The sequence below is a fragment of the Nilaparvata lugens genome, chromosome 1, assembly GCF_014356525.2.
Source record: "Nilaparvata lugens isolate BPH chromosome 1, ASM1435652v1, whole genome shotgun sequence".
NCBI lineage: Eukaryota > Metazoa > Arthropoda > Insecta > Hemiptera > Delphacidae > Nilaparvata > Nilaparvata lugens.
In genome coordinates this window covers 78502691-78523943 of record NC_052504.1, presented here as the reverse complement: position 1 = coordinate 78523943, position 21253 = coordinate 78502691, and the positions used below count along the sequence as shown (strand labels likewise).

The following is a 21253-nucleotide window of genomic DNA, read 5'->3' as shown; positions in this document are numbered from 1 at the left end:
AAAATTCCAAAGGAGTCTAAAAATCTTGAAATAAAAATCTGAAAATCTCTACAAGTGATATCCTTTATTAGTTGAGTCACTGAATCACTTTCATTTTGTAAGCTATAGGCTACATTGGGCTACTCTTAAATACATTCTTTCTTCCATGCGGTTTTATGCTTGATAAATATCTACAAACATTGAAATCACTCAGTTATTGATAGAAGAGCACATTTCAATGATTGTATTAATCGAAGCTCCAAAAGTTTCAGAGATTTACAAAGCTTGATGCCATTCTTTCCTCCATGCAATTTTTTCTAGTCAATATTAAAATCTGTAGAATTACTGAGTTCTTGTAATTCTGTTATCTTCAACAGTTGTGAGTTTGTATGTATTTGTGATCACGTGAACGAATGTAATTTTGTAATCAAACTACTAGCTGACCACATTGACGTATCTCTCTGGTTTTTCTCAATGAAGTTTTGAGGGATGAGTCGGTGAGTGATTTTCGACTAGAGGCTGATTCTTCACTTGTATAGTCATAGCGGAAGGGTTACCACCGATGTGTTGATTTGGCGGGGAAAGCCCGTCGTGCGAGGGACAGAGACGCAGAGACGGAGCAGCAATGTGTTGTCAAAACTCTATTTGGAGTGAGTGGCAGGGCATGCGCTCGCAAGCGTCGAGTTGAATTTAGAAGGGGCGAGGCCTTGCCTGCGACCGACCTCCCGTTTTGAGCAGAGCACACCACACACACATACATACGCTTACCACTCTGTTGCTAGCTAATTCCCCGCCGAGAGCCGATTTTGGTCAGACACGTTTCCTCAACTTGGCTAACAAAATTCCTGTCTCAATTAAATTTATGACTGGAGCTGTTTCACCCTCGGCATCGGCATTCGTTCATCTTATTCCACACAGATAGCATCCGCAGCTAAAAATTTCTGCAACTTATTCAGCCTAGATCGTATTACAAATAGATCTGTTTGTCTTCGAAGTGGGAGCTTTCTGAGAACTCAAAACTTTTCAAATAATATAAATTTAGAATTCCGTGATTGTTAAGTCTAGCAATACCGTATTTGAAACCGTATAGAAGTATCAGGTATGATGGTTTGTCCTGAGAATTTTTTTGTATCAGAATTGAAAAATGCTGAACAATTGTAATCCATGCTTATTTCAGTTTAGAAGTGACAAGTTTTTTATTGAAATTGGACATTTCTTGAAATCCCAAGACTTTAGAAGTATCATTCAAAATAAAAAAGTACAGAGTTATTATAACCGGATGTTAATAGCTGTATAAAAGTGAGAAGTTTAATATTGGAATTTTAATTATATTTTAACAATCTAAGACTTTTAGGAGTGACATAACTGAGTTGAATGAAATTCTGATCGGGTGTTTTTGATATCTTCAAAAAAGAATTTCTGGAGAACAATACAGTGATTCAGATCATGCAACTTAATAATTCGAGTCCTGTAAAAGTAACAAGCGTAATTTAAACATGGGTATTAGTATTGAGTATAGACGAGTTTTTCTTAGAACAATAGTGATAAAATAAACAACGTCCGAACTTCGTTATTGTCCGTTACTGTTGTAATTTGAACTGAGTATTTTTTTGACAACCCAATACCGGTCTTTTGAAGTATCATAATTTGAAGATACAAAGTGTGCAAAAGTTGAAGGAATGTTCCGAAAGTTGGTTTTTTAAAGTCGAGTAAAAGTTGAAGGAATGTTTTGAAAGTTGGTTTCTCTCAATCTCCAAAAAAGGAAGTTTTTAAAAGTTCAGAAACATCAGGATTTAAGATTACAGTGATTGTAGTAGGTACCGTGATGTAATTTTTGATGTTTTAAGCCGTGTATTAGCAAGATATATAGAATTAAAAAGTGAGTATTTTGTTTCATACAAGTCTGTAACAGCAGTTGCGCTGCTTGATGGTAACTTCACATGTATACAATTCGTTTAATATTCAGGTCGAGTCGCAATGTATTCTATCAAAGAACAACGTGTGTCTATTGTACTGCTTTAGAGTGAATCCGATTCGTTCGCCAAGTGTCAAAAAACGTTCTTCGATAATATTCAGAGTGGGGGAAAAATAAGTGTATTATTATAAAAATAAAAAATAAGTGTATTATCTCCAGAATGTTGTATGGCTATTTCGCTGTAGTTAGTTGTATAACTTAACACATCTAGCCAGAAACACAATGCTTCGTCTGGTGAGTAGCACCTTTACAATGGAGAGAATATTTTTGTTGATACAAGAATTGCAGGTCATTGCGAGCATTATTTCTACTGAAAAAGGCTTGCAATTGTTGGTGAATCAATATCATAATTTTGATATTGATTCATAATTTAATATAATATATATTTATAATATCATAATTTTAATATCATGATCTTGGAAATTAAAATTCAATATGTTGAAAGAACTCAGTGGGCGAATTTACAGCAAATGGGTATCTCCTTTGTTTACACTACACTTGACTTGAAAATTTTCCATTTAATTTTTTTTATTGATATTTTGGTGATTTCAACAGGAGCACGAGCCTATTGCGATGGAGATGAGAATTGAGAATAGAGACGAGTCTATGAAATAATGTGGAACGTAGACGGGGAAACCGAGGCCAAGAATTTTTAGATGAAGTGTAATTTTGTATTTTGTGAATGATCCTTTTGACAGGCTGTCCAATATGTTGTCCTAAATTGCGGTCACACCTAATTTGATCTTGAATTTTCAAGCATTTAGATTCATCTGTTTCATAATGAAATCCAAAGAAATTTGGAAATTTGTGAGTTGAAAAATAAAGGTTTTAATTGGTAAGTGGTTCATTCAAATAAACTTATTTGTGCTTATAGTGAAAACTATGTACTTTAATCCGCTAATGTCTCATTTTCCAGATTTTTCTACAAGAGTTATCTCAAGTTAATTGGATGTTGAAACTTTTAAATTGAATGTTTTTTAGTATTATTGTAATCTTCAATATTTTTAATAATTATTATTATTATTTGCAGGGTCATTTGAATTTAGAAATGAAATGTTTTCAAGTTATGTGGAATTTTAGTATTTTAAACGAGTTACTAGCATTTTAACCGCATATTAAGCTTTTACGAGGGTGAGTCAATTATTATCCGCAATGAAGGTGTATTTATGTTAATTTTGGTAGCACTGTTAATTTGCGTTAATGATGCATACTTTGCTTATTTGTGCTTATATCTAGGCTAGTTGTTTCAAACTGCTGTTTTTATTCCATCATCACTGACATGTTGTTAATTATGGCCGCTCCACTTGTCATTTGCACCAACGTTCAGTGAACCGATTTCCGAGGTCGGAAGGTGTATCAGGAGAAATTCATTAAAACTTACAGTGCTGAACGGGAATAGTGTTTTACCATAACTGAGTGTTTATGAATGATTCAATAATTTTTTTCCACTCTCCTACCACGAAAAACGGTTGATCCCACTAATCGTTATACTCTTATTTGGTGCAAATGAATAGTGTAGCTGCCATAATTAACAGCATGCCAGTGAGGATGGAATTGAAATAGCAGTTTGAAATTAGCCCAGATATAAGCACAAATGAACAAAGAATACATCATCAATGAAAATCAACAGTCCAACTAACATAAAGTAAAATACACCAATATTGCTGATAATAATTGACTTACCCTCGTATATAGTTATCATTACTACCTATTTATTTGTTGCGTTAAGCTGTTTAAGTGAGCAGAGTTCCTGCAGCATGCAACAAGTCATTCTATATTCTGTGCTATTATGTACTCTTATGCTATTTACAGCTTCTTTGATCATTACTGTAGACGTATGAAACTATTCAGTGCAAGAGATGACTTCTCGTTACTTTTCAAGTTATGAAATTGACGAAATATGGTTCAAGCTTTTTTACAAAATACTCTAATTGGCTGTAACTGAAAATTAATACCTGGAACTCATTATTCCTATCATATTAGGCTTGTCTTGGTTGGAAAAATATACAGGCAAATATACCTTAAATAACAAGCTGTTTCTCTTGATACAGAGTAATATCATTGTAGAATAAAGTTCATCAGATATATTTTTTAAATCAACACCTGCACCGGTTACATCAAGTCAATCGTAGAATATAATGCTTCTATTAGTCAATTTAAATCTTTCCATATTGCTAAACCAAATTTTTATGAAAATAAGTGTCCATTTGAATATTATAGTCTCAATAATCTATTTTTGAAATTTTTATTTTTATGCATTACTTCATGCTAAGGAAAGGAATGTTAATTAATTTCGTATGCATGAATATAACATTCCAAAATGTTGGTCACTGTTTGAAAAATCAAGACAAGAATTAACTGTAATAATGAAATATTTCCTGTTGATAATCAATTTTCTTTACACTGGTTTTTTATCTTATTAATAATATTTTATTGATTTCAGGTGAGGTTCAAAGCGTATTTAGTTTGGATTTGATAAATTACAAACATATTCAACGATTTTCGTAATATTATTAGTGGTATTTTTTAGTATCCTTTTGCATCGTTCTAAAAATTAGTGCTATTGAAAGGTGATAAATTCCGTTCATAGCTAATCCTTTTCATATAAATTCAACAATCTAATGATAGTTGAAAGGGAAAACAATTTTTTCAGCTAAACAAGGAGTTCATCAATTTTAACTTTATTTTTCTCCTAGAAGCATCCAAATTCAAAAGTTAAGAATTAAGAAAACTTATTAAAGGTTTGGAATGCAATAATTAGAAATCAAGATTCAATAACAAATGGAAATCAAACCCCCCAACAACAGTTAAATTATTATTTATTCTATTTATTCGTTCAAAAACGGTTGACACTATTAAATTACATGGTTAGCAGAGACAGAATGAATTTGTGAGAATTAGAGAGGGGCGCTACAAACTTTAGAAACATGCAACAGCTCTGTTAAACGTTTCTAAGCAAAAAAGGCCAGAGTGAAGATTGGCAACCTTCCAGCACCCAAGAGTTCAACTGTTTGTAATTTTTCAAACTGTCTTCCTCACTATTATATCCAAATATGGCATTCTCAAACTTCGCTGAGTGCTGAGAATACTTTCTTAAAAAGTGGAACAACGTTAACATTTTCAATAAAACTTCAAACTTTTGACGTCATTTACCAAGCTCATCAATAACAATGACAAATAATAATTTTAATAACCAGTAGAAAGCACATCGAAAGTCATCAATCCAATGTGTATGTACAATTGGATTTGAAAAAAATATATATACTAATCAAGATTCATCCACAATACGCTACACAATGTTGACAATAATAGCCATCAATCTAGGTATTCAAATTGGTTGGGAAAATTGAAAACATATATAACAGATAGACCTACTAACATTATTCTCGCTAGAACAATCATATAAGAGTATAGAATAAAAAAAGTTGGCATAAAATGTAGAGGGTTATGAGCATTAAATAAATGTGAAGAGGCAATTCACAAGTTCTTCTCTCTGATAAATGCTAACAAACTTATGATTACAAGTGTAGTACGTAATTAATCAATTAATAATATAATAAGTGAGAGATCATACAAAATTAAGTTCTATGGAAAGGGAATCAAGAATCATGACAGGGACAGTAAAACCCCATACAGTACCAGAGAAAACTGACACGGTTTTGATTAACAATAAAGGGTAATTCACGTACCGCCAGAGTAAACTTGGAAGATTGTTTTATTCTATGCCCATACATAATTCATTGGTAAGATTAGTTGATCAATCATAAGCCTCAAATTTGTTCCATGTCACATTCCAGCTTCAAATGCTGCTGAATAAGCGTTTAGAGAAACAATCAATATTGAAATAAACTCTATTAAACCGATAAAGCTATTGAACTGTGCCTCATATTATTTTGCTTATGAGATTTTTTCTGTTTGTCATCCTTCATTTTCAAACTTTTTTATATTTATAATATAGATCTATTTATAGATTTCTTTATCGGTTAAGTAGCTCACTGAAGGAGCTTCAAAATCTATAAGCTGGAATAAAACTCTATTTAAAGTGAAATATTTGATCGATGATAAGAAATACCCAATTCAGTATTGACAAAATAGTTTTTGATAATAAGACTTGTTAATAATCATTTTCCTTATAAAAATATTCTGAGAAAGGTATTAGGAGCGTGAAAAATAATACAATAAAAAATACAAATTGATGTTTTGGACTATCTAAATAGTTAATGGAAATAGTGAGGATGAAATTTTAGGATAACAACGATTAATGATTACTCACGAATTAATGATGAGTGTTCCATAAGCCTACAATAGGTAACTTCCAACGCTGCACATAATGCAACCTCAGTCGAGCACAATGTTGAGTCTAAAATGCAAGATTCAATAATGTATGAACATAAATTGAGTTAATAAAAATGAAAAATAACTTATCAATGTAAGCCTTTATTAATATTACAGTATAATATAATATAATATTAGGGGTTATATAGTTTACTGCAAGTATAAAAATAAGATAATGATGACCCATTTACGTTTCAAAAAGATCATAGCAGTAGTAAAAAATCAACTATTTGTAACTATTCTCAAGAACATTAATTCTTCAGAGTTCCAATATGAAATAACACAGGTAGAAAAATGGTAAATTTGAAAGTAATAAGTAAAATCATTCTTCTCATCTGATTAAACGTGAAAAACACACCAATAAAGTTGATGTGCGATTTTTGCAGGATAAGAATGGATAAAAACTATATCAACAGCAATTAGTTGGTCAACTAATTTACTCAATTTTTTCAGCCTAGCACAAATTCTTTCAGGAAAAATACAATTACCCAATCTAAAAACTAAATTTCTGAATGGATTATTTATGAAAAATACAATTAACTAGTTTTAAAACTACATTTTTTTATATGAATCATTTTGATTCCCACAAGAAAATAGTGAATCACAATGAAGTCAGAATCTGGGAATATTTCGAATCTGATTGTAATGATAATTGTTACGGTATATGAGTTTGTGATGAAGATCTCAATAACACAAATAGTGTAACACGAATAATGATTTTATTTTTTGGAATAAAATAGATATTAACCGATTTTAATTTGAATAGTAAAACAGTTACTCTATTAAGAGTAGGTACTCTTAATAGAGTAACTGAAGTAAGCAATTGTTGTCAATGAAAAATATGAAACAATGGCTAGTACTAACCTAGAAGATTATAAATAGCCTACACTTCTCATGAGGAGCTACGAATACATCATCGATTGTAGTTCTTATCTATTATTCATTTCCTTTTTTAGTTGCACTTCTAAAATTTTCACTTTCAATTCCTGTTCTTTTAGAGCCAACTTGGCAGTTTCAACGTTGTACCGATGAAGTTCAGCCTCATTTTCAATGAGTTGACGCAGCCGCTTCACCTTGAGTAGTTCCTCTGTATCAGATTCCTTCCCGACCCCCGCATATCAACACAGGGTGAATGCGACTCCGTTCGACTCCTTTTTCTGTCACTGCTAGTAATGGGAACATTCGCCTGTTCCGACAGATCTGTTGCAAACATATTACCTGCAACAGACACATGAATAAATTGAAGACTGCATTTCATTTCATAAGTGCTCACAGATCTTCAAGAATGAAATTCTTATAGATCATAAATAACCTTTTCTCAGGTCATTTTAATGGTATTCCAGTTTCCTTTGCAGATGATACTGCTTTCTCTTATTGTAATACAGACGTGCAAAACCTAAATAAGATTATGCAAAAAGATCTGAATAGAATGCTTTCCTGGTTCAATAGAAATGGCCTAACCCTAAACCTCTCTAAAACTAAATATATATTATTTACATTGTCTACTCCTTGGCAACTCCTTCACCCATTAAATTTTCATACAATTTCTTGTAGTCAAATCAATATTGTGATTGTGGTACTGTGGCACAAACTGATTTCATCAGGTATCTAGGTCTGGTACTGGATGAGAAACTCTCTTGGTCTCATCACATTTGTAAATTGAAAAATTATCTCCGCCATATTCTTAAAAAATTCTACCACCTTAGAAAATTCATTCCTTCAGTTGTGCTCAGGCAACTCTATTTTGCTCTGGTGGATTCCAAATTAAGTTATGGCATTAGTTGCTGGGGATCCACCTACAAAACCCATCTAGCATCTCTAATTGTGCTTCAAAAAGCCATAGTACGGTGTATGAAGGGTGTGAGCAGGATCGAACACTCTTTTCCTATCTTTCAATTGTTTGCTATTGCGCTATAAATATGTTTTCAAAGTCTTATCATCCTTTTACATGTTATCAGGCAATCGAAGTCGGAAAATGTTCGAGAATGATAATGTATACAGAACTAGAAGAGTAGTTGAAAATTTAGCTAGACACCCCAGGGTGTATAACACTTTTTTCAGAAATCCTTTGTCTTTTTGGGGCCAAAATTTTCCAACTATCTACCTGAATATATAAGATATATTGAGAACAAAATACTTTTGGAAAAACAAATATCAAAATGGCTTACTGGATGTTTGCCTAAAACTATTGAGAGTTATTTTTCTGTAATTATCTGATTCCCATTCTATTATAATACTTCTTTCACCTTTTTTGCACATACCAACTTGAAAGAGAGAGATGTGTGAGTGTGTGTGTGTGAATGTAGCATTAAAACTTTTTTTTCACTGACCTCCTACTTGCATACAAATTGAGGATAATTTAGCAAGTAGTATTTTTATTTTGACAGGAACTAACTGTATAGAAGTTTATATCTGTATAGAAGTTTATGTCTTTATTTCACTAAGTTTCACTGAGTTGTGTTTAAATTCAAAAAGCGTGCAATTACTAGGTAATGTGATATATTGGCGTAAACTTTGGACCAGACTGTAAAACAAATGTTATTCATTCAATCCATTGTAATAAGTTGGATTAAATAGTCATTGTATGACAGTAGACACATCATCGAATAGTCCCTTATCCTGTTTAGAATTTTAATTGAACAATTTGTTTACTTTAAAAAATTGAAACTTTATATGAATTTCAGCTCAAATGACTTGTTCATTGATTACTTGTCTTTGTTTTGGTTTAATAATTATGCTTCATTGAATTAGATTGTAATTTTCCAAAAGATAAGAAGCCCCATTTTTAAAGAGAGAATTCAAATTTCCTGTTTAAATTTTCTAAAACATGTAATAGTTCTCTAGGTTTCTCAAATATGGTTATACGGCGAAATAGAACTCAAATAGCCTAATTGTTAAAGCTCGTATTACACTAGGATATCAGTGATGTCCTTATGTGAGATTCAATACCCTGCTATGATTCTCGGACAACAGTGGTATCTCACTGGTGTACCTAGTTTATTGAGTGACATAACAACTAATGCCCTACGCCTTGCTCTCAAAGTTTGCGTACACTGGGATACCAATAAGAGCCTTAAGCGCGCTGCACACAAAGACATTGGTATCGTCCACTAGCTAATAAGGGAAAGCGGAATTGGAAATGTCATGTAGTCGTACATTTGTGTTTGTGACATTTCTAATTCGGCGTTCTCGTGGCCGCTACTAATAATGTCCCTGTAAGAAGCGAGCTTTAGAATCTCTACATCAATGAAACCCAAGAATGTAGGTAGGTAGGTTTGCCGCTTCCTGGTAGACCCGCCATTTCACTAGTAATCTCAAGTTTCAACAGCTGCCCCTCACAAGATATAATTAAATATCAAATACCCCAAAAACTAGATCCCATTTTCTACGATTATAAACTGAATTCAAGAAGCCTATGAATATTCAAAATATATTTGGAAGCTAAGATCGGGCAGAGGTTCGACATCAACCAATAAGGTTATCCATATTTATTGCTTTCCTGCTTCATAAAAACTAAAAAGATCCTTAACATGCAAACAGCTGGGATTAAGATTTGCACTCACTTGACAAACATACACTGGCGAGTATGTAATAGTCTAACTAGTGCGAGCTTAGTTAGCAGCCCTGTATAAAGGTTTATTCTATTTCATAATATCCATGTCTATAGAACAGTGGTTTTCAACCGTTTTTCTCAAGAGCCACATTCTGAAATTTTGGAGGAAACGCGGGCCGATAAGTTTGGCCAGAAATTATCACCACTCCCCCTCCTTTATTAAGTGATAAAATGAATTATTTATCACTAACTACTTTATTTATCACTTAATCAAGTGATAAAATGCACTCCTTTATGAGTGTTTTAATGAGTGATAAAATGCTCAATAGTGATAGATGATGAATAGTTATTTTTAAGATTTTATATTGAAGTTTTCAAAATTGTTATTTTTTACATTGGTAAAAACTGATTATATTGATAGAAATCTAGTCCATTCACGAAATAATATTTTTTTACTGAGCTACCTTATAAAATCTTTTCGAGGTTGGAGACCCCTGCTATAGTAAGTTGAACTCAGCTTGTGCTATACTCGTAAGTATAAAATGTTTAGTACCTATGTAATAAGGTTGGTCAAGGTGTGATGTCTTTTGACCATGATAAGCAGTTGAGTTTTGTAATCCACTCATATCAGCAGCTCCAAGAAGCCAGTTTCTATATACTGTAAATGTATAGCAGTAGAAGCATTATGTACTGGAGCTCATGCTAATTTAAAGTGTGGTAAAGCAGGAGCAAAATTTACTTTCTTCAAAATAATAAATCGCATTGAATGGATTACATTATCTTCATGGCGGTTTCACAAGAGATGTATCCTGAATGCCTTAGCATAGAATATGAAATGAATTTGATGACGTCCCCATTTTCGATAAATTGACAATTCTGGCATTTGACTGATTTGTCATTACATTTGCATAGTAGGATCAAGTTCAGTATCTTCCTGGATGTTGCATAGAAAATTATGACCCGCAACTTGTATATCAATAGGCCTAATGTGCTCCTCTCTTTTTGAGAAAAATATATTGAACAAGTTCTAATTCTCAATACATCATAAATTAACAACATGAAATAGGCTATGTGATGCACCAACCAAAAATAGCAGAGCTGCGATTGGTTTATATTGTACCATATTAATTATATTTCTGTAACTTAATGTATAATCTATTACTCTATCCAACTCAGTAATGGATGCAATATTACACATTGAAAAATACAAACGTTTATGTCAATTCTCGATTATTATATGAGCAATTGAACACGTAAAATGCTATGAACAATGAAAATCATACTTACCCGTGTCATTTACTCCAAGAATGTCAGGTTTGACATCCTCTTCATGATAAAGATTGCTATCATAGAGGTTGTCTTCCATGAGAATTATATCATCTCTTGTAACACAGCTTGAAGTTTCACAGTCATCCGACTCTTTACATAACTCTGATATGTCATCCTGAAAGAAAATTATATAAAGATGTTTTATACAAGAGCAGCCTTTTATTTTCAAAATTTAATCAATAAAATTTTATTTTTGAGATTGAATCACGCATAAACAGTAACATTTGTGAATGTGATGAAATTTGTTGAAGATCATAACTTTTATATTGTAAAGTTCTCTATCAATCTCGAGACACTAGACTGCTTCTGCAGTGGTTTCTACTTAACGTTGAGAATTAAATAACTTTCTCAACAATTTATATATCGAGGGAAATTTCTTATTTTATCAGCATAACCGTGAATTATCTTTAAAATTCCAAGAATTTATAAGTTACTTTCAATTTGAAAATGCCAGCTTTATTGAATGAGCGAAGCGAATTCTATGTTTCAAGTCAATCGGCGTTTGTTTGTTTGTTTGTACCGCAGATACAGTCGCAGTTATGGACCTATTTGGATAAAATTTAGTATACAAGCACTTTGAAACAAGGCGCAGAAACGTATATATTTAAAATTTTAAAATTCATCCCCGTTTCAAGATGGCGGCCCTTCATTCGGAAATTTTTATCTATTTATTAATTACAGAACAAAGAAGACTACAGGCATTAAGCCCAAAACAGTCTTTACTACAATTTACAATCGTATTAAGCAAGTTACTAAAAGAAATAAAAATAAGAGATACAGTACATGCAATTTACAAATTCATAAGAAAGTTGATAAGTATGAGGAGAGCATAAGTAATTTAAGTATAAGTAATAAATACAGAATGAAGATAATAAGTTTAAAAAATTATACAATTGAGCATAGAAAAAGGTTAAGGGGAAACATGTGCCACGGTGGAAAGAAAATTTATGAAAGCAGAGAAGAAAAGAGAAAATGTGTTGATACTAACAAATATTCAAGTATAAAAGTTAAGGAATTTAAACTGTAGGTTTGATCAACTCTATAAAAATAATAAGAATTACGAACATCATATTAATTGAACCCATTCTGAAACTGAATTCAATGAGGAATACCCTCAATAATGCGCCTTCTAACCTCACTAACAGGGCCATGCACATCAACACCTTCACAAACGCTATTACCCTAAAAATCAACCTAACTTTTCAATACTTTATCGGATTAGGTTCAAATTGGGCTCATTCTTCTCAGCGCTTCAAAGCGGTATCATTCCAAGTATCACATTTTCAAAATTTTCTAATTTTTGGAATTAGAATTTTTTTCAAGTCCCAATCCAAGTTTCAGATTTTTTATCTTTTCAACCGTGCTTCCGAGCTCAAAAATGTAAAGAACCTTTATTATTTAGCGCTCCAAGGTGGTATTATTTCATATATTACATGTTAAAAATTTTAAAAAATTTAGAATATGATAATTTTTCCAAGTACCAAATTTCAAGTTTCAGATTTTTTATCTCTTCAACCGTGCATCCTAGCTCAAAAATGTAAAGAACTTCTATTTCTCAGCGTCCTCCACCGATCCTATTGCATATATCATCATACTATAATCCAATTTGTATGTATTTGTGTGTGAATGGGCGGGCGTGTGGAGAGTAGTGATGTTAGTGTGTGTAGCGAGTTCTACTGTTCTCCGAACTACTAGTTCTAGAAAAAATCAAAAGTGGCTTCAGGAGCACTTAATTAAATTAAATACAAACAAAACTAAATGTATAACTTTTACACCAAATATTGGTCAACCCCACAGAGCTTTGGAACTTGAAATGAAAAATAATTATAGGTGCACTAATGAAAAAAATAAAATGCAAAATAATTAAGAAAGTACAATCAATAAAATATTATGTTATAATGATAAATAAACATTTGAAATAGAAAAAACATATTGATTATCTTTTATCTAAGTTGAAATATCTGATAAGTGTATTTTATAGATTAAATAAAATTAAAGATACTGAAGTTATAGAAAAAATATTTTTCTTATTACCCTCCGTTTTTTAATATGCTATTGAGGTTTGGGGAACATCCTACGACAAATTGGCTATTTCCAAAAACTGTTCAACTTACCCTAGAAGACCAATATTCAATCACATACAAGACAAAAGTATGTAAGAAATAAAATGTTTTTATCAACAGAAATGAAAATCTATTTACAATCGTCATATAATATTAGTCAGCCTTAAATGTCTACAATATAGACAGAGATTTATCAATCAACCGCTATCAAATGTGAAATAACAGTGATTCCTCTATCAACAAATTACCTATAATAGATTCAACAACAAAATCAATCACTGATAACGCAATCAAGCAAATTGATGAATGGATACAAGAAAAAAACTACTTTGTTTTAGAAAATAGTTTCTCAACTATTTCATAATTGAGATTAAATATTTCATTGATTAATTATATTTCTAAATGATTCAAAAACAATCTGGCAACGTTGCGGAGCTGGAAAGAATGAAGAGAAACTTGGATCCACAGATCCGATTTAGACAAGATAGAAGCACATTTAAAACTTTCTTCGAAATCACCAAATATATTTTGACAAACAAATTAAAGATAAGAGGCGTGTCCTGGTGAAGGATAAGAGGCAACGGTAGGATCTTTGCTTGTCGAAATAATCCTCTGCGAGGCGTTGAGTGTGGTTTTTGTAAATCATTCTCACAACCAATTTCTGTGGCCATCAATAAATTTGGTGCAGAGCCCCAGAATATCAGGCCATAAGTGAGAATTGGCTGAAAATACCCATAGTAGGCCTATGCCATTATAGCTATTCTCTCGTCCATGGTCTTCACCAGTATTGACAATGCAAAACCCGCAGAGTTATTTTAACCACACTATATCAATATAATTTTGTTCCACTTTAAACCAGCATCAACATTGATCCACACGAATCCACTGAATTGATAATATTGCTGAATCTATGAAAAAAATGAGGTCATTGGGAGTGACTGAGTGAAACACATGCAAAAGGTCTTTCTAGCATTTACGGTTGGATCATTTGTTTTACACCAATCATCTATACACTTCATTACTTCCTCCCCTTTAACATGTAGTTCTTGATAGCTGTCATCCTCGAGCAAGAAATTAGCATCATTCGCAAATAGTTGTGTTTACTGTTATGGGCAGGTATTCTGGTAGGTAATTATTATACTGTACAGTTAGAATTACACTGGTCCAAGTACAAATAAAGGGTTCAAGGACTGGTCCCTGTGGGACTCTCTCCTCTCTTTAATAGGCGGATTTCAGATTAATATTTTTAGTTGAGACTCCCCGTTCCTCTCTTCAATTTCAAACAATTGCGCCCATACATTTAGAAAAGACTTCAACTAATAAAAAGCCAAGCTTCTGAAGCCATGAAAGTAGATCTTCTCCAGCAGTATTTTATGATTTAGACTATCAAAAGCTTTCCTCATATCAACGAAGAGTCCTAAAGCTTTTTTTACCCTTTTCAAGTGAGACATATTCTCGGTCAACGAGGTCTTTCACTGCAAGGGTTGTCGACCTTTCCGAACGGAATCCAAATTGGTACTGTGAAAAATAACAATTTTCTCTTCAATTATCTTTATTATTATTATTATTTTTTTTTGGAAAAGGAGAATTGAACTGATACTGGTCTAAAATTTGCAATGTCATCTTTGGGTCCCTATTCAAGTAAGGGAATACTTCTACCCAATTTCAGCTGCACCAGTAATTTTCTTGTGCTGAATGACATATTCACAAGATCAGTCATTACACCTTTTCTGGCTGACATGTCACCCGGCTGCACGTGGAATGAGGATTACAAACGGAGAAGGATCAAGCGTATTATTAGATTCAAACGTTGGCTGGATCAGAAAACCTGAACCCTAAGAAAATGTAGCTAAAACGCCTTTCAATATTTCCAAACAAGACAGTGATCCTGATCCGCGACGCTTAGCTTGCCGGTCTGGACTTTGCCCAAGTTCAGTAGATAATTCAGTATAATGGTATGTTGTGGTAGGGTGGAGTCTCGGTGGTGTTGTTATAACCTCTTGCTCCCATTCAAACAACTCTCTTAATAATAATCCTGAATATTAGGATAACCTAAGTGATATAAAGTGACCTAAGTTATATTAAGTGATAACCTACCGAACAACTTTTCTCTGAATTCCGTGTCCTCAACATCAAACAAATCTCCATAAAAACCCTCTCACCTTTACCAAATCCTACAAAGCAGAAAAATGTACCGTACTCAGCTTCCACACAATTACCAAACAAGACGTAGATTTCGGATTTGCTATTCACAGGGCTACTTCAATTTCAGAAAATAATGGCACATTCCATACTGTAAACATTTTCTAACGGAATTTATCCTTCTCCAACGAAATCAATCGAGGAGGCTGAGGGACCTGTGTACAAGTGCACAAAAGATGATCGACTTGTGGTAAGATTAGCATGGATGTTTGAAAAGCCTTTGTCAACTCGCCTGCCTTACACTTGAGGGTTCCTCTTCAACATCAAGAGCTATCTGCTTTGTCTAAAATGACATACAACGATATCAAAACAATGTTAATCACGTAGGCTACTAACTTTATAACGTGAATCTCACTATACAGTGTTTCTGAAATAGACCGACAAACTTTGTGAGTGGTTTTCCCTCATCAAACTGAAGAAAAAAGTTTCAGTAAAAATAGGTCTTAAAATTCATTATTGCGGTTGATGTTACCATTGTTACCGAGATAATGATGGCAGATAATGATGATAGATCACATTTTTCTCCAAATTTAAAATTTCATTATTTTGTGGCGGCTAAAATTAATAGGCTATGTGAAATTAGCTGAGGAATCGAAATATTAATTAGAAGTATGTATTTTAAACTATGATATTTATTAGCAGGTAACCCGTAGTCCGCAAGGGTCTGATTAAAAACTTGACACACTGGACCTACTGAGATCTTGAAGAATTAAAAATAGGCCTATAACCATTCTTGGTAATTTAAGAAGCTATATTACTTTTGTAAGCTGTGGTACTTTTCTGTAAGTTGTATAATTCTGAATGATTAAATAAATAAATGCAAAATTTCAAGTTAATCAGTTCGGTACCTAGTTCGGAAGTGTATAACCTGATTCTTTCCTTTATAATATTGATATCAATGATTTCCCTGACAAACTACAATGTAATATGGAATGCATCCTGTTTGCAGATGATACTCCCTACTAATCGAAACTATAACCTAATCAACATAGTTGACTCAAACATTGCTGGAGTTACCTTGTTATACAATACAGTAAAATTACCAATGAACAATGACAAGACTGTGGCCTACACGTGAACTTTACCCCAACAAGCCGTAGGCCTAATTTAGTTTAAAACTAGACGATTATCAGAACACTACTGAACAAAGAGTAGAAAGCATTAAGTTCCTTGAAGTAATCATCAATAAGCACCTGCTCCGAAGCAGTAAATAGAGAACCTATGTAGGGGTGAGACAATATTGGACGTTTTTTCAGACGTCAACCCAATCAGCCAATTGAAGAGCTACCTGCCCTGCCGATTCTAAAAACGCCTGAAAAAACGTTTAATCTAAAAGACTAAAGACGTCTCGTCCTAAAAGACTCTTATCAGCAGCCTACATCATCCGAAGAATTTGAATAGGTTAAGGTTAGATTTCCCTCGGGGGAACTTTCATTATGAAAGTCAACGGGTGTAGCAGTCCCGGGAACCCCAGCAAGTGGTGGATGCTGTATATTGGCCTCACAACATCTGGAGGCACTGTGATCAACACCGCATTTTAAGCATCCACTGCGCCCCTTCCTAGGGTTACTAGGTGACACCCGGTCAACGGCCTCAAAGGCGGATGAGGAGAAATCCCAACGGCGGAGAGGGCGGAAGAGCCTGGGGAGTGAACCCGAACAAAATCCAGGATAGGCACACTCTGAGAGCTATGGAGGAAGCAAGTGCCTAGGAGAGGGCAACTCTAAACAAACGACCCTTTTCCTCCAGGTTGGGGGTTGAGCATGGGGTTAACTTCTCCATCTCATAAAAACAAACTTGTTAAGAACACTCACGCAGAGCCTCGGACGGACGGATTTCACGGAAATGGAAATGGAAATAGAACAGAATCACGGAAACGGAAAATTATGAAAAGATATGATTTGAAACTGGCCACATGGAATGTGAGAACAATGCTCATGCCTGGAAAAATGCAAGAAATTGCTGGAGAAATCATGAAATTTGGTATTGATATTGTTTCATTGCAGGAAATAAGGTGGAAGGGACAGGGTGAGATCAAGAAAAGTGAATACACGATTTATTATAGTGGAAATGAACAAAAAAGTGGGCAGAGAGGCACTGGATTCATGGTAATGAGGAAATGCACCAAGAGCGTACTGGGATTTGAACCAATAACAGATAGGCTTTGCAAATTGAGAATGAAAGGTCGTTTCCACAACAACACTCATATCAGCATATGCGCCAACTGAGGATGCAGAAGTTGCAGTAAAAGAGGACTTCTACAATGAGCTTTTCAAGGCAATTGATGGAGTGTCACGATATGACATGATTCTGATACTAGGTGACTTCAATGCAAAGGTAGGAAAAGAGGACTTCCTGAGAGGCATTGCTGGGCAACACTCACTTCATGATGACACCAATGAAAATGGATTGCTGATGGCAGAGATGGCAGCAGCACACAATCTCCTCATTAAAAGTACAGCCTTTGATCATAGAAATATACATAAGGGTACATGGAGAGTGCCAGGAACTAATATGATGAACCAAATTGATCATGTGATTGTTTCTTCACGACATGCCTCATCAGTTATTGATGTTAGAGCCTGCAGAGGCCCTAAATTGCGATTCCGATCATTTTCTTGTCAAGGCAGTTATTAGAGAAAGACTATCAAATGCGCAGCATAGACGTCCTCAAGAAAGGAAGAGATGGGACTTGGAAAAGCTTAGTGGCCCTGATGTAGGTGACAGATACAGAAGGTCAGTCGAGCAAGGTTTGAGGGAGATGCAGAATCGAAGTGATGGAGAGGAACAGGTTGAAGAGAGATGGCGATGTGTGAGAGACATCATTGTGAGAACAGCTGAGCAAGTCATAGGAGAGAAAAGAAGGGTAAAAAATGAATGGTTTGACCGGGAGTGTTTGGATGCAATTGAGACCAAGAACCAACTGCTGCAAAGACCAACTAGTTCCTAGCTGCAAACATTTCCAGTTGCTTGAATTTAAGGGAACATTGAATAACTAAATCCTACTTATGCAATTACATTTTTCAGCATTGTCTTGTTTCTGACTCACTTACCTGGATGCACTTGTCTTCAAAATGTTTATCAACAATAGGCGGTCCGACTTCTTCAATTTCTGGAAGATTTTCTCCAGCTTCTATATTCTTATACTTATTTAATCTGCCTCGTTTCTGAAGTCTACTAAATCTGCTTGTATTTTCAGCTTTCCTCTTCTTATAACAGTCTGGAAATACTGAAGGCACATAATCGGGATGTAAAGGATGATCATTCCTCTTTTTGCTAATGAAGTGATCACTGCAAATTCTAGAATATATTGTCGGTTGCCATGGTGTTCCATCTTCTCTGAAAAAAGTTAACACAATTTATTAATTTTTAAATACTTCAGATAATACATAGTAGTTTGAAATTTGTATCTAAATTATTGATAAAGTGATCAATTAAAAGTATACAATTCATAATGGGAAGTGGAATTGACGGCAATTTAAGAGTAGCTCAAGTTAATCTTATTAGAATCATCAATTACAATTTTTAGGGAAGGGATCGATTTGTTCTTTTCAAGGAATGAAAAATCAAAATATTAGGGGATTCCCTTTTTATTATTTTGTTGAAGCAGGTCTCAATAAGCCATTTCATGAAATATAATAGACATTACAAAATCATTTCAAAAAATTGACAATCAATACGGTAAGTAGTCTTAAACAGCTTATCCTATAAAACAATCAGTGAATTCTATAAATAATAAATAAATCCGTTGTTGGTTATCCATCATGTTTTCACTGGAATTATACTATTGTATTCTTATATAACTTTAAAGTGAAAAAACATTCACATTCTTTGGTGTGCACATCCTTAAGCCAAACAGAAACTCGTCGCCACACCAAAGAATGTGAGTGTTTTTTTTCACTTTAAAGTTATATAAGAATACAATAGAATAGATAAATAGTAAATTATGGTTGTTTTTCTCAGCAATATATATTATTACAATATAATCATTATCCTTGTCGTCAGGACGGTTTTTCTAACGCGCAGGAATAAAAGCAAAGATGATAGCTTCCAACACCCTTTTAGAGTAGGCAGTGCATAATTTTTTAAATTCTTTCCATTGGCAGGCCCTATATATATTGTTACAAAGTATGTGATTAAAACACTGACTATAATAATTAATTGCAGGCTTTATGATGGTGACTTATGAAAATAATAAATGAGGAGAGAAATAAAAGCAAGGAAATGTGGATAATCTTAGACTCTATAGGGACAACAAAATTATTGAAAACCCTTATCACATTAGCAACTATCTGAATGCATCCTTTACTCAGTCACACTCGGATACAAAACCAGAAAATTCTTCCACATACACGATAATTTCCATATACGAAGCAAGCAATACAAAGGTGCTCTATAGGTTTGAAATTGAGCAATCAATGGAGTAGACTGTACAAAAAATTATATTGCTTTCAAATGTATTCAAAGTAATTATTAAAAAGTACAAGTAGGCTAACCTTTTTAAAGGAAATTATCATGAAAATAGGTTATGTTTACTATTGAAGTACTTGTAGACTTGTAAAATTGTAGATCATAAATTTTTGTGAAACGTGAGTACTTGTAAATTTGTTACTACAAATACTTGTCCGTAACCATGGCTGGTAACAATACTTGTACCTTTGTGTAATAGGCCCCAGGGGGTCACCCCTAAAACTCTGGAATGGCAGCAGTTTGTATTGGAGTATATTTAAGGGCTCTTCCATTAGTTCTGCCAATAAGTATAATGACCGTTGTATTAGTAGCAAGACATATGTCTTAATGTTTTACCAACTCAATAAACATAGCGTTCCCTTATGCTTTTAGGTTATCTTTGTATTGGGACTTGTTTGCAAAGATAAGAATTTGCTTCATCGAAAACACAGATTTATACTATTTGTAAAACGCATTAAAAGTAGTTGGTTAATAATATTTTTTCATTCAAAGAGTTACTAATTTGAAATAATAAGTCTTACTTGATCCTTTTAACACTAGAAATCCACTTTTCTCGGCGCTCCTTATCCCATGATCTTGTAGGAAAAGAATAAAATACAACATTTTCTGTATTCATATAGTTGTTATGACAACCAACTACACTACAATTAACTTTACTTCTAGGCATTCTTATTTTTTAAATAGCAATAATTTTTAAAATAAATTTATTGCAAGTGAGTTAAAAACGTAAAATACTGGCCGCTGCCCGCTCAGCCAATCTTTGTTTACATTTTTACACATGAGTAGTACACAACATCTTCTCCACGAGCGCGCTGTTGGCGTTTCTCCTGTTCCTGTTCTTGCTCCTGTTTTCTCCTGTTCTTTCAGCCACAGAGAAGCTTCTCAGCAACAGTCACAGTTATAACATAGTTAATCAAAAGTATTCTTTGAGTATCTATAGTGAGGTCCACGTTATAATGGTAGTGTACGATTTGCAATGGTGTTGCTATCCTTGTCTATCGTTCAACAAATGTGAAAGAGTTAGGGGTTAGGTTTTATTTAGGTTATATTCAATAATGTTTCATTAGGATAGGTTAGGTTTTTGCTTTAAAATTGCAATATGCTAGAAGGGGCTAGGGTCTAGGTAGAGTTACGTTTTTTGATGTTTCAAAGGTTAAAGGATTGGTTAGGGGGTTAGGATTTTACTTTGAACCACATGTTTGTGAACATGTTCATGAAATGAACCACATGTTTGTGAACATGTTCATGAAATGAACAACATGTTTATGTTTTGTTCTAAAGATGATGAATAAATCTAAAGTATCAAATGTGAAAGGGTTGGAGGTTAGGTTTGATTTAGGTTATATT

At 33.6% G+C, this 21253-nt stretch overlaps 1 protein-coding gene and 1 long non-coding RNA gene across 4 annotated transcripts; one reads left to right on the top strand and one right to left on the bottom strand.

Annotated features, from left to right (window-relative positions):
• The first annotated feature begins 729 nt into the window (after nt 1-729).
• On the top strand, nt 730-11135 carry LOC120355642. Of its 3 annotated transcripts, XR_005573698.1 has the most exons (4): nt 730-2188; nt 2510-2789; nt 4398-4483; nt 9830-11135. It is a non-coding gene; the product is annotated as an uncharacterized LOC120355642 (long non-coding RNA). The 3 variants fall into 3 exon arrangements; XR_005573699.1 differs by lacking the exon at nt 2510-2789; XR_005573697.1 differs by lacking the exon at nt 9830-11135 and having other exon boundaries at nt 4398-5957.
• Nucleotides 6709-20698, bottom strand: LOC111062206. Its single transcript, XM_039444249.1, has 4 exons — nt 20428-20698; nt 18490-18775; nt 11130-11286; nt 6709-7507 (listed from the first exon to the last, which is right to left on the bottom strand). Exons 1-4 carry the CDS (start codon nt 20571-20573, stop codon nt 7359-7361), a joined length of 738 nt encoding a protein of 245 aa, XP_039300183.1. The 5' UTR covers nt 20574-20698; the 3' UTR covers nt 6709-7358.
• Nucleotides 20699-21253: the final 555 nt, after the last annotated feature.